Source organism: Triplophysa dalaica, chromosome 11, assembly GCF_015846415.1.
Source record: "Triplophysa dalaica isolate WHDGS20190420 chromosome 11, ASM1584641v1, whole genome shotgun sequence".
Classification (NCBI taxonomy): domain Eukaryota; kingdom Metazoa; phylum Chordata; class Actinopteri; order Cypriniformes; family Nemacheilidae; genus Triplophysa; species Triplophysa dalaica.
In genome coordinates, this window is record NC_079552.1 from 17699794 (window position 1) to 17716900 (window position 17107).

General features: G+C 38.0%; 1 protein-coding gene across 4 annotated transcripts in view; it reads right to left on the bottom strand.

The window, feature by feature from the left end:
- Window positions 1–2875: 2875 nt before the first annotated feature.
- Window positions 2876–17107, bottom strand: part of LOC130431278 (echinoderm microtubule-associated protein-like 4) — a 65201-nt gene continuing 50969 nt past the window's right edge. For all 4 annotated transcript variants that reach the window (XM_056760223.1, XM_056760224.1, XM_056760222.1 and 1 more), the window contains 14 exons: window positions 16740–16850; window positions 15699–15794; window positions 15367–15501; window positions 14632–14767; window positions 12997–13148; window positions 11619–11744; window positions 11366–11497; window positions 10993–11060; window positions 10790–10878; window positions 10567–10664; window positions 8377–8464; window positions 8065–8163; window positions 5689–5819; window positions 2876–5402 (listed from right to left, as the gene is read on the bottom strand). In XM_056760223.1, coding sequence (XP_056616201.1) covers window positions 4908–5402; window positions 5689–5819; window positions 8065–8163; window positions 8377–8464; window positions 10567–10664; window positions 10790–10878; window positions 10993–11060; window positions 11366–11497; window positions 11619–11744; window positions 12997–13148; window positions 14632–14767; window positions 15367–15501; window positions 15699–15794; window positions 16740–16850 — 1956 coding nt within the window. In that variant the 3' untranslated portion in view covers window positions 2876–4907. The remainder of the gene's footprint in view (window positions 5403–5688; window positions 5820–8064; window positions 8164–8376; window positions 8465–10566; window positions 10665–10789; window positions 10879–10992; window positions 11061–11365; window positions 11498–11618; window positions 11745–12996; window positions 13149–14631; window positions 14768–15366; window positions 15502–15698; window positions 15795–16739; window positions 16851–17107) is intronic.

Below are 17107 nucleotides of genomic sequence, written 5' to 3' on the forward strand. Positions count from 1 at the left end.
TCACCGGCACTTTTCCATCCACATTCAAACAGGCCCAGGGATCGGTGCTTGGACCGCTGCTTTTTTCCCATCTACACGACATCCTTGGGACCCATCATACAGGCACATGGCTTCTCGTATCACTGTTATGCTGAGGACACCCAGATCTACATCTCGTTTCACCCAGACGACGCCACTTTAGCAGCTCGCATTACAGCTTGCCTTGAGGACATCTCAGCTTGGATGAAAGGGCATCACCTCAAGCTGAACGCTGCCAAGACAGAATTACTCGTGTTTCCGGCACACCCTACGGTCCAACACGATTTCAACATCCATCTTGGTAATACCACGATCACCCATTCCAAAACAGCGAGAAACCTCGGAGTCATATTTGATGAACAGCTGTCTTTCAATGATCACATTGCAAAGACAACACGGTCATGCCGATACGCCTTATTCAACATTAGAAAGGTGAGACCCTATCTCACTGACCATGCGGCACAACTCCTTGTCCAAGCCCTGGTATTCTCAAGGTTGAACTACTGCAATGCTCTCCTTGCTGGTCTTCCTGCAAAGGCTATCAAACCGCTCCAGCTGGTTCAGAACGCAGCAGCACACATCGTCTTCCAACAGCCCAAAAGGCCTCATGTCTACCGGTCGAAGCCCGTTTCAAATTCAAGTCACTAGCGCTTGTCTACAGGACCATCACTGGATCTGCACCGGTTTACTTTCACACCCTCCTGCACTCCTACACCCCATCAAGATCCCTGCGTTCAGCAAACCAGCGGCGCCTTATATTGCCTTCTCATAAGGACAGTAAATCGCGATACAGCACATTCTGCTTCACAACTTCTTCCTGGTGGAACATTCTTCCTAACTCTGTCTGGTCAGCCACATCTCTCACAACATTAAAAAAAAACTACTTAAAACCCAACTCTTCTGTGAATACCTGACAGACAAATAAAAATAAAATAACTAACCCTTGCTCTCAACAGGTAGTGGTCTAGCTTTAGTTAAAACCAGTAACTTTGTATTGGCACCTAATGTATTATGGCTCCTGTATGACATATCACTTGTTGCTCCCTAACTCTTTGTAAGTCGCTTTGGATGAAAGCGTCTGCTAAATGACTAAATGTAAATGTAAATCTCGGAGATGATAGGTTCTCAGAATCAAACCCCCAGTCAATTCATTTACATTTTACATTTACATTTGCATCGGGTTAACTTATTTTGTTTCATATGCTTTTGTTTATCAATTTTTTTTTGAGTTTATACCATGAGGATTTGATTAAACACGCTGATGCAAAGCATTTGAAAGTCCAAAGATGTTTCAACCCCAATGTTTCATTTAAGTGTACATACAATCACTGGTTGTTTTCTCTTTCTCTGTCTTGTATATCAAAACAGCAGTCTCTCTCCTCAATGGAGATCATTAATACAATGATATCAATATATCACTTCAGGGGTTTTCACCTTCAGAACTTCCAACTCACTTACCATTCTTTCTAAATAACAAGGCAAATAATCTGTGACTTTCATGACATTTACATTGTCATTTAGCAGACACTTTTATCCAAAGCGACTTACAGAGAGTGTAAATGTTTTATGAAACATTTCTGTATAGCACTTTATTTGACTAAACAGTTTCCCAACTAAACAAGTTGAGAAATCACCAGTATGATCGTACTTGGACGAGACACAAGATAAACACTTGATGTCAGTGACCATTTCGTCAAACTGAGCTACACATCAGGCAACGGTGCAACACATTCCCATGCCAGAAGGCTATTGTACCTACTGCACCTAACAACTGCACATAAAACAATCCCTTAGATTTGTTGTGGATAAAAAAAGCTTCTCTTTGTAGCTAAATAATTTAAAATAATCATTCCAGCGTACCTCCCTTCCTTTAAAATATCATACACACAGGCACACCAATATGCATTACAAAACCAGCTCTGAATGGAACGACAAAGATGAAAAAAGTATTGGGAAAGTGTGAAGCCACACAGTCCTGTAAAGCTTATGAGGGTTTGAGGATGTCAGGACAAATTGCTGTGAAACGTGGATTAGTCCAAAACGGCAAAAAAGTATAGCAAGTTAACAGCTGAAGGGCATACATCCAGGAGAACTCAAGCATTGTTGCAAAACAGGTCAAAACCGTACAAAAAATGTGTGTTGTATGTGCCTGATTTGCATTGTCTACTTTTGAAATTCTTCTGCAGATTGTTAAGATATAACAAACGGTCAAGAAATTTGCACTACATTTAATTTGCGTGGTGCAGTAATCATTGGATTAAGGCGTAATCTACTGTAATGAATGTCATTTACACAGAAAGCTCTAAAAAATAACAATAACACATTTGTGCCTAGATTTAAACTTGATTGTGGTGGTTAAAGATGCAATAAAAACTGCCAAAACAGTTTACTAAATCTAGAATAACATAAACAATCCTTTATCATTCAATCTGCTATCTGCTCTCCATCAAAACACATCTAAAGCAATCTAGTCATCTCTTGCACTTGAACAACACTAAATAACATCTGCATCAGACACACTTCCGTCAATACTGAAACCATCTGAATGCTGCCATGCAGCTATGTAAACACATTTCAAAAGATTGTTATGTTTTCTTTACTTATTATAATAAACAAGATGTACAAATTATTGTAAGTATCCGAGTCAAAATTCTCAAAACCAACACCATCGCATCTCGAATAAAAAGAATGTTTTCAGTGCATCATGCCTTTGTACACAGACTGTCTCAATGTGTTTTAGTGGCCTGTAATGCTGGATGAACATCAGAGGTTGCCTTCAGTGACTGATCCGCGATCTGCATTCATACAATATGCCGTTGGACTGGGTAGCCTCAGCAACAATGAAATCATATTCATCTGAAAACCACATTTTTCATTTTTATTACAGAAAAACAGACTTGATTCATTTACAAATTAGATTTTGATCAAAAACGCTTGCTGTCCTTTAACCAGTTCTCGAGGCAACTTCAACTCTTCAGACATATACTTGTGTCGAGCTCTTTTGTATGAAATGAAGTGATTCATCTGCTGATACTGAGGCATAAGACAATCGTTACTGTAGAGGAGAAAATCTGTTCCGCATACGGTTTGATCTTCAATGGGTGGCAGTCAAACATCCATCTCGTCACGCGATGTTGAGAGAAATAAAAACAAAAAAGGAGAGCAATCCTTTACAAAATGACTATGGCGGTATCACATGGTAAAATCATGGTAATGTAACATTTATATGACATGATCTGAGGACATTGCAAGACAGAAACTATTGGATGTAAATTGGTGCAAATTCAGGTACTTTCAATATCAAGTCACCTGAATGTATTTTAAGGTTTACCATGGTGTTACCACAGTACCATTATTACATAAAAACAACAACCTAAAACATGGCAATTGCGTAAAGAAAAAAGTGGAGAACACATTCTGCTTTATTATTTCGGTTGCTCTGATCCTGAGAAGTTTTCTGCGGAATGAAAAAAGCGCCAACTTGTGCGCACACACACACACATACACACACACTCATACTCACGCGCACATTTAAGACTTGTTTAATCGTTCTCTCAATGGATAAAAAACAGTCCATGATCAAAATGACAGAAAAACAATCCCACAATGAAAGCCAAAAACAATTCAGTCTCAGTGAGAGGAAAGAATCATGGAAATCAAGAGTTAAAAGGTATGGCGTGAGCACGGAGATCTTCAGTCCAACAGTGAAATATTCAGGAGATGTGAGGGTGGCATGATGTTTTCAGACAGAAAGGTGAGGCTTTCGGGATTTTTTTGTATCATTCAGAAACTTGAGAGCTTTGTAAATACGGGCAGGGTGTCGCGATGCATATGTGTTTGAGCTTGTTTGGGTTAAGATGTGGTCGTGTTGAATAAAGTGTGTTGTTGTTTTTCTATTAAGCGGCCGTAATCGTGCACTTTTCAGTCCAAGTTGAAATTCAAGGTGGATTTTTCCATTTGCTGAAGCAGCTAATGGGATGAAAGAGGTCCTTTGGTCTGACCAAGGTTGGCGGGGTCATTAACCTGTGTGCAAATGTCCTGATCTTTTTGTTTTGACTTCCGAGAGCTATTTTAAAGAATTCAGAGCAATTTAAACCCAATCTGCCACCAATTTTTATAAAGGAATAAGAAAAACTGATTTTTAAAGGTCACCCAAATTCAATCAACCGTCCTGAATTGAAACACTATACAAATGGAAATTGACAAATTTACATTGCATGATCATGAGTACATTCTAGTACATTAAAGGGATGGTTCACCCAAAAATGACAAATTCTGTTATCATTTACTTATTTCAAACCTACCGAACAACAGCGGTACTCTTTCACTTCTATTTCACTCCTATCAATGGGTACCGCCTTTAATCTGTTACCAACATTCTCCAACTTTCAGGTTTGAAATGACAAGGGAGTGAGCAAATGATAACAGAATTAAAATTTTTGGGTGAACCATCCGTTTAAATTGTATTATAACTAAATGCGAAATGACAAAGAATCAAATTCATGACAGGTCTTTGGATCTAAAAGTGATAAATCATAAAAAAAATTGGTACCCTGATCTAAAATTCTTCTTTTTAATTGTACTATAACAGAATCACAGTTTGTGGTGCTTGTATCTTCATGTGTATTAGTGTTTGTGTCAGCTAAATCTTTCCAAATCGTTCCAAACCTCTCACCATTCGACCCAAACCAATGCCTCTGCAACCACATCAATGAACATAACGTCAACAAAACTAAGACACAAAACGAAAAACTAGATCGGATAAAAAAAAGGAGGAGATCCTGCTTTTGAACGCCAACAGAATGGTGACAGTGACATGCTGGTGCCGTGGGCAGGGTGTCGAGCAGGCAAGATAGGGGCCGGACCAACGTTACAATAACATCACCCTCTTATAAAGGTGGATTAAAGGGTGTGCCCTCATCACTCGGCGTGGCTGTATCATCGCTAGGCTCTAGACTGTCCTTTGGGCTTAGGGTGCTGTCAGAAGAGGGCGTGATCTCATCAGAAAGAGGCGGGGTTTCTGGGGAGCCGTCCTGCTGTCCGTTAGGAGTGGCTGTGTCTAATAATTCGGTGGGCGTGCGAGGGGGCGTGCTGGTGTCGGGTTGGGTGCTGATCGGCAGCGACATGGGCACGTGGACAGGCTCAGTAGGAGTCTGGGGTTTGCTGGGTATTGATGGCAGGCTGCGAGGGGTAGAGTTGTGCATCAGAGCATCGCTTAGGCCCAAGCTGGAGTCGCTGTGCACCAGGGACGAGGTCTTCTCCACTAGACGCCACTGCATGATGCTTGTGTCCTTGCCGCCCGTTGAAATCAGGTGAGCGTCATTGTGCATGAAGCTCACGTTTGTCACGTGACTGCTGTGAGCGCTGTACTTGAGGCTTGGGGCCTGCGTTTGAATTAAAAAATTTAAATAAAACGGTTACATGAATCTTAAAACATGAGGTATTACCATTCATTGGTATTTTAAATACACATATTATTCTGAATTAAAAAAGATACTGTAAACAAACTCATTGACAAAAACCTCTCTCATTTGTAAGCCAATTTGGATAAGAGTCCACTAAATCCATGTAAATTGAAAACCAAAAAATCATGGATCTTATTGTATCGCTGTCAACTGATCACATCATTTTTCAAAATGAAGACAGTGAATATAACATGCCGTGACTGACCTTGGGTCTGGAGCAGGGGTAATGGAAAAGGTGCACTTTGCAGAAGTCATCAGCCAGAGCGATCACTTTCCTGTTGTGGGATCGCATCAAAGCATTGATATCTGTCCCATCTGAGCCCTCCGGCCAAACACCTGTTACACAGCAGACACCAAAATACATTCATGTACTGTACTGTACAACTATGAGCCAAAACACACCTCACTGCAATATCCTCTTATATTTACTTCTATGTCCTCTAATAGTCACAGGTCAACGAGCGGCTTTCAGAGTAAAATTTACTGATCTGTTTGAGGCCGTGCTAAATGTTCAGTGATTCAATACTAAATAAAAAGCCACTAAATACAGTTGTTTATTAGTAGTTTTGATGAGGGTTTAGTTTAAAAGTCTAACAAGATTATATTTGCACTGGATAAATATTTTTGATTTATGTTGAACATGACGACCTTTAATAGCAGCATAAATAGAATCCCCTGACTATTGAATGTTCTATCAAAAAACTGATTGTAAATAGATTAGAAGTTATTGTAAAATCACCAGCAGGAGGCAGAAGAACACCACATACAGTAAAGGACTGGCACATGCAAATAGACACACAGTCATAGAAAAACACATTTACAGACAGAGATAGACAAACAGACACACACACAAAGATACAGACATATACAGACAGACACTTATACAAAGACGGACAAAGATTTTGCAGTTTTGTTTTAATAATCATTTTGAGATGTGTTGTGGCGATTCCAGTTCAGTGTTTATTGAATTTAAAGAGAAACAAACCTCAGGAATGACAAAGTTACCCAACAGTAATGTGAAAGATTGAGAGAATGCAAAGACGCATTAAAGTTGTGAAAAAAATGGGACATATTCCATTATATGGGCAATTGAAAATTGTCAACCTTAGCACGACAACATAATGTTTTTACCAAAGATTTTTACTATACATATAGCACAGATGTCAACATTTGGTAGTTCAAACACTCATTTTAGGTCTCTCTTTAAGTTTTTAAAGCATTCCTTTTAGTTTCAGTGCATGATTTTTCATGGTCAGGTAAGTGGCACACGAAAAATAAAATAAAGTAACAATTTTCTATGCTATGAAGAGTCGTCCCTTCTCCATTTGTTCGGTATTATTGCTTCTGGATAATGCATTTTAATTCACCGAAATCCTACACAGTTTGTTGTCTCCCAAAAACCGTGTCCTTCTTTGGCACATCCATAACCATGCTTATTTCCCTTTATTTAAATAGGAAACTAAGTGGTGTATTGTTTAAACAAGAATACGAGATTGCTTTCTTTGCAGTATACAAGATCTGAAACATTGCATCTAAACAAGACCCTAAATCATAGAAACTAAACACGAGCCTAGAAATGGTAAATTCAGAAAAACTGAAAATAGTTTAGAGTGGTCTATAAATGTTTCCACGGTTCTATTTATATGACAGATATCAATAGACAGACAATTGAATTGAAACAATTGTTTTTAGACATTGAAATATAAAATCAACACACAATTTTCATATTTTTCTATCATTTTACATAATTTTTTCTATTTGTGTATTATTTACTTTATTATTTTCTCGATTCGTTCAGATTTTATTCTTACTATCTCTACTGATTTGTGCTTAATGTATTCTGTAAAGCTGCTTTTAAAACAATGCAAATTTTGAAAAGCATAATTTAAACAACATTTGAATTGAACATAGTTAGACAGACAGACATCTACAGTCTGTAGTAACAAGCCTATATTTATCACAAAATAGCACTGCCTCAAATCTTTTGGCACAGTGCTGCGAGTTTAAACATTACTACAAAATATTTTCCAGGCCAATAAAGTGCTCAAATATGTCGAGTTGTGGTCAAGACTTTGCTGGCACTGCTGAAAGGCGCCCTGTGCCTGCAACAGTGTGAATGCTGATGTCTGCAGTATTACAGACAAGACGGCTCGCTGTGCTCATGATAAAGTGACATTTGTGTGGGATGATCTAGTTTCTGTTATCAAAAGTTTCATAAAGTCGCACAGAACTTTGAACATAATTACACACATGTACATCACATAATAATTGTAAAACTTGAGCAGAAAAGATTGCCCGATATTTAGACTTTATAATAATGGTGACGAGCATCCGTTATAATTTTGTGAGAGAGATTGTGACTAAGATCCCCTCGACATTTAACTGCTGACAGGAAATGACAGTGAAATACAGCGTAGAGTTACCAGACACACATTTGGGAAAACATCAAAACGACACACACAAAACTTGCTTTTTCATCCGTTGTCGAAGAATACAAACATATGTAGTCGTGGTATATACACACACATACACACAAATAAATGTAATGCTTTGAAAGATGTATTAATGTGCAGTTACTGACCAAAGACGTGGAATCCCAGCACACAGGTGTAGGTGGCCCAGTCGATGTCCTTACACTCAGAGCGGTTACGAATCAACTTACAACCATTTGGAATGTCCCCTGAAAAAGAGCCATGATGAGAGAGCAGAAAATGCTAAATGAAACACTGTAAATGTTATTTTGTTTTCAACCCAAATATGACTGGAAATGAATGTTTCAAGAGGAAAGCAAGCCAGAGAGAACGTGTGAGAGAGCAACTACTGCGGGAGTAAGCTGGAAGTGTACACTGAACTCTATTCCGAATTCTCATGAAACAATGTTTAAGCCACTTACAGTAAAGGATTTCATAGTCTCCTGAGTTGGACATGATGAACTTATTGTCCGGGGACCAGTCAAGATGTGTAATGTAGCTGGAATGTCCCTGATGAGAGAAATGAAAATGTTAAATGACATAGCAGAAAGAACACATATCAAACTGTACCAAGTGACGAATCCAAAAAAACTCAGAAGTGAGAACTAATGACATTGATTTCTCCATCCAGTGTTTGACACGAACGATAGTATTTAGCGATTATCCTCTGATTTGTTAGTAAAGACCATTGCACACTGAGTCCGAAAGTTGCATCAGAAATTGCCGCATGTTAAAAAAAAAATACGACCTCACATTGTGTCAATCAAATTTACCCACTGCCTCCGATATTTTCGTACGTCATAAAAAAATTCGGACTGAGTTCGATTCTCTGCGTTTTTTCACAACCTTGGCAAGCATTTTGAGAGGTTTTTTGACTCTTCATAGACGCCGTACAAATGAGCAGCAAATACGAAAAAACGTATACGAAAATTTGAGATTGTATGTGCAAAGTTTGTGTTCACTTAATATATGTCTGCGTTCTTTGCACATTTATTTTGTATTTATAAACCCATACACATACGGTTTCATATTTTGGAAATATTTGCATGTATATATTTATATATAATATTTGTAGATTTTATATATGTGTTTAGAAATACAACATTAATATGTACAGTGCACAGACAAAACCAAAACAAAACAAACATAAACAAAAACTTTTAATCTGGGTGCGATTAATCGCAATTAATCATGTAACAGCCCTGTCTGACAACATGTCCGTGAGTAACAGGGTGGAGCTGTGTTAACAGACACATGTGCAAGCAGTCTGCCAGCATCAATAACATCACAGGCCAGACTTCCCATAATGTCTGTACTCCCACTGGACCCAGTCAGGACTGCTGAACAAGAGACTCGCTTTTATTCAGTCCGCTACAATAAAGCGTCTTCAGCCATCTCGAAACACTCCTTCATTCATTTCATCATATCTTATTGTTGTGGAAAATCAAGTCATCAGAATCAGACAGGCTCACACACAGAGACCTGACAGAGACTGACCGCATACAAATGATTTCACGTCTGCCAGTAATATTATAATTACCGTGAATAAACACAGATGGTCAAGACATAAAACTGCAGATAGTGAATATACCAAATGCAAGGTGCAATACCAAAGTAAAGAAAAGTGACCTGTTTAAGGAGAGAAGATGAACTACATTCAGGGCATCATAGTGAGGTCCAAAGTGGCCTAAATTTAACTTCTAGTCCCTGTAGATAATTTCTGATAAGAAGCACAAGAAAATAACATTATCAAGTTAAAAGTATATCTAGCCAGTATTATTTTGGTTTACCATTAGAGGAACTGCTACTTGGCTACACGACCAAATGAATATATTGTTTATTTAATAAAATGAATATACAATACAAATAAACTAATTACAGTTATTTTAATTTAAAATAGTATATCGTATTGATTAATATACATATGTATTAATATAAAAAAAAAATTACTTGAAAAAAATTCTTAGATCATGCTAAACTTTAAATTACCTATTAATTATTATTCATTAACTTTATAAATTGCATTATTTCCCCAAGCATTTCCTTAATAAAACGTTTTGTGAACTTTAACATTTGCAAAACTCAAAATTGAAGTAGTCAGTATGAGTTGTAATATTGATTTAGGTATTTCTCTATGTCTCATCATCCTTAGAAAACAGTTGGATTAACACACACTAAAGGATGGTAATTACTGGCATCTTTAGAGTGTAGTCAGAGGATCTCACACACACAAATCCCTCCAAACACATCACACACTGCAGGAGCTCACAGTTCACTGGAAAGGCAGCTTGCACGTGGCAGACAGACAGACTGAATAATTATCTTATAAAGTCATGAGCTCCTCTGACTTTCTCCATGTGTTTAGTGGCCAAAAATAGCTCATCACTGTCTAATGCATTCTGTATTAGCTTCTGTATTCCTTTGAAAAATAATCCTAGGACAATCCTAACGCTCTTTTTCAGTATAAGAGAATTCACAAAAATGTACTATAATCACAAAACTGGCAGAAATAAGGGATGACGTGTCATAACTTTTGGTAACTGACAGACAGTAAGGAAGCTTGAGAGAGCTGGTGATGTTGACTAAGCGGAGCTTATCAAAGGGTCACTTACAGTGCATTTTCCATATCTGCTGTACTTGCGTCCCTTATCCGACACTGTGTAGAGGTAAATAAAGTTATCATGGGATCCCACCGCCAACAGCATTCCATCTGAGAAAGGAACACACAGAGAAACAGAGAGATGGAGTGATTTAGCAGAACTTTAAAAAGCCTTTTAAGAAACTGTAAAACTTTGTGTTACGCAAAAGATGGGAAGTCACACACACACCACTCACCGACAGCGTAGCGCAAGAGTGACAGCTGCTCATTGCCGTCTGTGTGAATGGCCACGAGGTCTCTCGTCTCTGCATCCAGAGCATACCACCTGAAACACACACAAATCACGTCTTAACCAAACAAATCCAACAACTTCAATGTAAATTTATGGATGGTAACTAATGTCAAAGGTCTCTAAAGAGCAGACATAGAGATCACTTACTTCCCTGAGTGAGTACCAATGGCAACAACAGAACCACTAGGATGGAAGTCTGCACAGTGCCCGTGCTCCTTAAACACAATAAATAATCCCATCAATGCCGTCTTGATGCACAACTGATCTGATTCCCATTTGTGTGTCAACTGCGAGTCAATGGAAATCCATTTTGTCAATTTTTATTTATTTATAAAATGCAAAGGATGCATGATCAAAAAGCGAAGCGTTTCCTTTTTCTGAAGGGTTTGTAGCAACCATTGCAGATTCCATTAGTAATATGTGTTGTGAATGCCGTGTTCGACCGAGACCAACACAGACGACCAGACCAAATGTCTATGTATACGTGTGTTAACTGACGATAGGGGAGCACGTCACTTACGTCCAGCAATCTGGTCCATTCCAGCGTGTGGTCCACTGAACTCCACAGACAAACCTGTCTGTCCTGAGCACAGGTGAGGAACAGGTCTTTGAAGGGGTGGGTGGCCAGACCCCACAGTTCATCTGTGTGTCCCTATGAATACAGAAAATCATGAAACTCCAACTCAGACCACAGGTGCACATCTGAAAACATGTTCAATAGCTCTGGTGTTGTGTGCAGTATGTTTGTCTCCATCTGTACAGTTCTGTCGTACCTGCACCTCCACCTGAAATCCATCGTTGAAGGTGCCTCTAAGAATAAAGTTGCGTGATGTGCCCACCAGAAACTGCTCCCCCTTACCCTCAGCTACAGCACGAATAGTTCCATACTGATCTGGGACCTGATGATAAATACATTATAGAAGTGTGTTTAAGTATCTAATGCCGTTAAAAAAAGCTGGTGTGTTTTACATTGCAATTATTCATATTCATTTACATGTTCCATAAGTATTAGGCATTTAAAAGTATTATTATATTATTTAATAATGTGATAAAATATATTATTAACATTTATCACATTATTACATGCCACTTTGCGTCAAGTCTTGTCAGGGTTTATTCTGTGAAAACAACCATCTGGCTGAACATTACAGTGTCTCCTACTTATAATACATAATATTGCTGCTGTCCTCCTGAAACCTCATATCTCCATATTTCATGATTTAAATTTGTTGTCATAAATCATTATTATTAGTCACCCTCAATGTTTGTCACAAGCGTTTTTTAGATTTTCTGAAAAACAGATTATTTGAAATCCGAGGTCTTGGAAGGACAGCAACGAAATTTTATACTTCATACTGTACGAAATATAGAATATATATATTTTTATAATTGTTAAATTACAATTTCATTTGTAATTAAGATTTTATTATCAAATTAACAATTGGATTATAGTAATGCTAGCTGTTGATAAATTACTTTTTTTTATTTATTAGCTATTTAAAGTGATAGTTCACCCAAAAACGATAATTCTGTCATCATTTACTAATTTTGTCATTCTAAGCCTTTGTGACTTTCTTCCGCAGAACATAAAAGAAGATATTTTAAAGAATGTTGGTCACCGAACAGCACTTGCCCCCATTCACTTACATTGTATGGACACAAAACCAATGCAAGTGAATGGGGGTCAGTTACTAACATTCTTCAAAATATCTTCTTTTGTATTCTGCAAAAGAAAGAGTCATACAGGCTTAAAACGACACGGAGTAAATGATGACAGAATCATTATTTTGGGTAAGCATCCCTTCAAGAAGCTATCAATTGCAACTTCTTATGTAATGCACCAAAACAAGACCTTATGGTCCTACAAAATTGTACAATACACAAAAAGTCACTTGATAAATTAAATTTAGTTGTTGTAACGATGGCCATTCCTTAGACATATTTTCGCCTGTATATCATTCCAAGCCATGGTGATTTTGTTTCTAATACAATATAGGTCTTTGGTCGAAAAAACAAATTTCGAAACATATCTTCTTTTGTGCTCCACAGAAGAAGAGTCACATTTCGATTTAGATTGAATAAATGTGTGAACTGCCACTTTAAATCACGCATGTGTTGTGTGTTTGAGCTTTTCTCAGATGTTTTTCCTACCTCTATTTCTCTCTCTGGATGCAGGTCATGGTCCCACAGAATGATCTTGTGGTCTTTGCCACCCCCTGTGAGCAGAGTGCCGTTCCTCATCTGACACAGTGTAAACACGCTGCCGTCATGAGCTTTAATCTGACGAGTGATCTGAAACGCTCCTGTGGGGGAGAGGGAGGGAGTCAGACAGATGGAGACCAACTTGCACACCATTTCTGGGAAGAGAATACCACAAATGTCTCTCTTGGCTAATGTGGTTTATATGCCAGACTGGTTTGCCATTACGGATGTGATAGGCCATTTAGGTGTGTGTGTGTGTAAAAGACAAGCTTTTAGGTATCTTTGCCAGCGAGGCATGTCTCTATGTGTGTATCATGATGAATTCTGGGAATTCCTGTAGATTATCACCTCCCTCTGCAATAATACTGATGGGTCTGCTGCCTGCAACGAGAGCCAAACCCAGAAAAACATAGACCTCGGGACTGCTCGGGACACATAATCGCGCACACGCACTCTCACATTTCATAAACAGAGATGTTTGGGTATGCCTATCGTTCCACATTCTGACATGACACGCTAAATTTCAGAGGAACACACCTGCACCTCTGCATGTCTACAGTTGCACATGTCTCTAGCACAGATGTCGAGATGGGAAATGAGCTAGACGGGGCCAGTTCCGGACACATGTGCCAAATGATTTAAAGAGCAGAGGAAGACATGAATTTCAACAGCAGGTGAAGTCGATCCTGCCAGTCATTTGTAAGCAGATGAGTCCACAAGAAAAACTAAACGACAAGAGAATTTTAGACCCCTTCAAATCTTTAAGTGCTCCTTTGGGATATATGACTAGAAGTTGTAGCTATTACTGTGTCCTGCAGGGGGTGCTGTAGAATAAAACTGTGTAGGGGTAAATAAAGGAGTGATAAATGAAAACGAGCTGCCAGTGTTTCAGGCTGCGATACATCCAATCCAGTTCCACGGCATGCCAGTGAAAACCATTACCACTCCAGAATCAGCCCAGAGAAAACAATCTGTCAATCTTCGCACACAAAAACACACACTGGCATGCAAACACACAGTTTAAGACGCAAACCCTTCATAGTCACTTTCTACTCCTGATTTGTCACATCATTTGAGTTTCAAGAACTTGAGTTTATACTTCCAGGAATTCATTAAATCACTTTATCATTACTATGCTTCTCTGACTACAAAAAAAAATAAGAGTAACAATACCAGTAATGATACCGGTCTAACCACAATATCACTAGTACCAAGTATAAACAAGTAAGTATCTTATTGACAGAAAGCGGCTGTCACGCATTCACACGCATATTTATGCTTAAAATGTCTGTGAGGTATGAATGTAAACACTGACAGGTTTGAAGCGCTGTTCTTGCTGTGATATCAAAAGTATCAAGAATCATAACACTTAATCAGTATTGGTATCATCAAACTGAAAAGTACTTTTTCTCACATTGACATGGTAAAATGGTATAAGCATCTAGGCAGAAAATGTTGGTTATGATGGAAACAATGAGAGGAATGATCAAGTGAAGGTATGTGTTTCCAACTTGATGCCAATGCAAATAAAATGGCTACAGTATGTGTGTGTGTGTGTGTGTGTGTGTGTGCGAGTGTTTGTACCTTTAGGTCCTTTTCCTGGTGCTGGTTCGGCTGTGCTTCGGGTCCATATCAACATTATTCCTCCAGAATCTCCCGTCAAAATGTCACCGTTATTGAGGAAAGCCAAACACTGCACAAACTTTGGCTTTTCATATTTCTGTCATAAGAATACACAAGATTAAACGTCAGGTTGACTCATATTCTACTTCAGTGGTTTGAATAGAAGCATGAAACTAAAGCTTAAACTGATTTGTGTGAATAACAAACTTCCCTCTAACACTAGTGTGATGTTGAAGTTTAAAAAAAAGGTCTCTGTTTTAACACTATTATACCTTTCGTGTTTTATTTTGTCTAAACCGGTAATGACCAATAGCAAGAAAATAAAAGACAAATTTGTTATTTTATGAATACTTGAAAGCAAGGGTCCTGTTTCTGATGCCTTGCCTCACTCAGATATAAACTCACAACACTGTAATCTTATAAATGGTTAAATTTTTGTGCCCCTACTGGTAAACATCACTGGTTAAGCAGTTTAGTTTATTTAACCATATTTTATGTTTTTTGATTTTTAACCAAAAATCATTTTTATTACTAACCCTTATTGTTTGTCACTGGATTTTGCAAATGTCTAACCAATAAAATGTATTAAAAATTTGGACTTACAAGGTTTCAATGTTTTATATGACCACAATGTACTGTTGCCTGTGTATCACTTCATTTAACTATTCATTGTTCTATTTTTGTGTTTGTCCTTACACCAAATATTCCTTGTTTGCGGGCAAGTGAGGATCCGCTCCAGGTCCAGAAGAAGATGTGAGACTTGCCACAGGTTACTATGGTGTTGGCGTCAGTGGGATGAAACTCCACAGCTAAAACCACTTCATTAGTCGTCTACAACAACAGCCCATTGACAAAAAAACAGTAAATACAGAACAAGCCGCAAAAGATAAAAAATGACTGCATCAATGATACAATACGACAACACATGAACAAAACGAGGAAAACTAAAACAGCAACAAGATAAAATAACTAAAATATTTAAAGGAGTGATTGATGGATGAGAATAGAGAAAACAAGTGTCCACAAACCTTAATTTCAGCAATTTTAGATTTCTTCTGCCAGTCCCACACAGTTAACATGTGTTCATTTGAGTCATCAATCACACTGAGGTGAACACCTGAGTCCTGTTGACATAAACAAAATACAGAGCTTTGCTTCACTATATACTGTAAAGACATGTGGTAGGCTTTCATTGTTTTCTTACCATAATAATGACTTCTAATGACACCGGATGATACGATTAGATTTGAAGTAAATCATCATTTTTGCTTTATGAGTCATTTTCTGTGACTGTGTATTAAAAGGGTTATATGACTTTTTAGTTGCCAAATCACTGAATCGCTGAATATAAACAACCTTTCAGATACAAACGTTCTAGTTCTCTTGCAGGGGTAATCACACTGACCTTAATCCAGTAAAGGGACAGTTCAGTCTGTGTGTCCCTAGTAATTGAATTTGTCGTTTATGACGTAATTGACGTTATGTTTAAGTTATAGCTATCTGACTATGATACAGGTAAGTGAGCAAGAGTAGACTAGAGAGTTTTCAGTTAAACTGTTGTGTGTGTTGATATGTCAGTATGAATGTACATGTAAAGCGAATGGGTAAGAAATGACGAATAGTGATTTATGACTGATTAGAGGGTCTGTGGGACGTTTTTCCACACATACTCATATAGAAGTTATGATCCTTTTCCAGAGTGTGTCGTTCGGAATGGCATCCGTTCTACTCTCTAAAACATTTTTCAACTCCCATGCATGTAGTATGCATGTACAGTACAGTGAGTGATAAGTGCAGTAGTCAGATTTGCTGTATGCATGGAATACCCAGCTATACAATCAGAGAACAATGTGTGGGATGTATCCCACAATGCAATGCACTTGACTTTATAGTTTAGAAATTATGAATAAACCACAAGATCGACTGACCCGAGTTCTCAAAAAGAATGTTTCAAAGTTTGAATGCTTTTACACAAAACTTGCATTTAAGCACGTCATACTAAACAAATGTGAGGACAATGTATACTATACTTTTCAGAGCTAGCTAAAGGGTGGAGACAGAGGACTCACAGCTTTTGAAAAAGCGAGGGATCCCACTCCTCTCTCAAAGGTACCGAGACCTATGATCTGAAGTGTGGACAAGCTGACAGAGTCCCACACTCTCACGTGAGGCTGAAGCGGCTGCAGAGATCGCACAAACAAACAACATAAAAAGATGAAAAGTTAGATTTTACTACAAGTTTCCATGCAAACGTCAACACGTTCAAAACGTTCAAAAACGTTTAACAAAAAACGTTTCAAGTTTCAGTTTTAACAAAAAATAAAAGCAGTATTTGATAACATTCCTTGAGACGCAATATGTTATGGCTAAACTGTATACAAACTTATATAGTGTTTATGTAAAAAATATTTGATGTTATTGTATTTATTATAGCAAT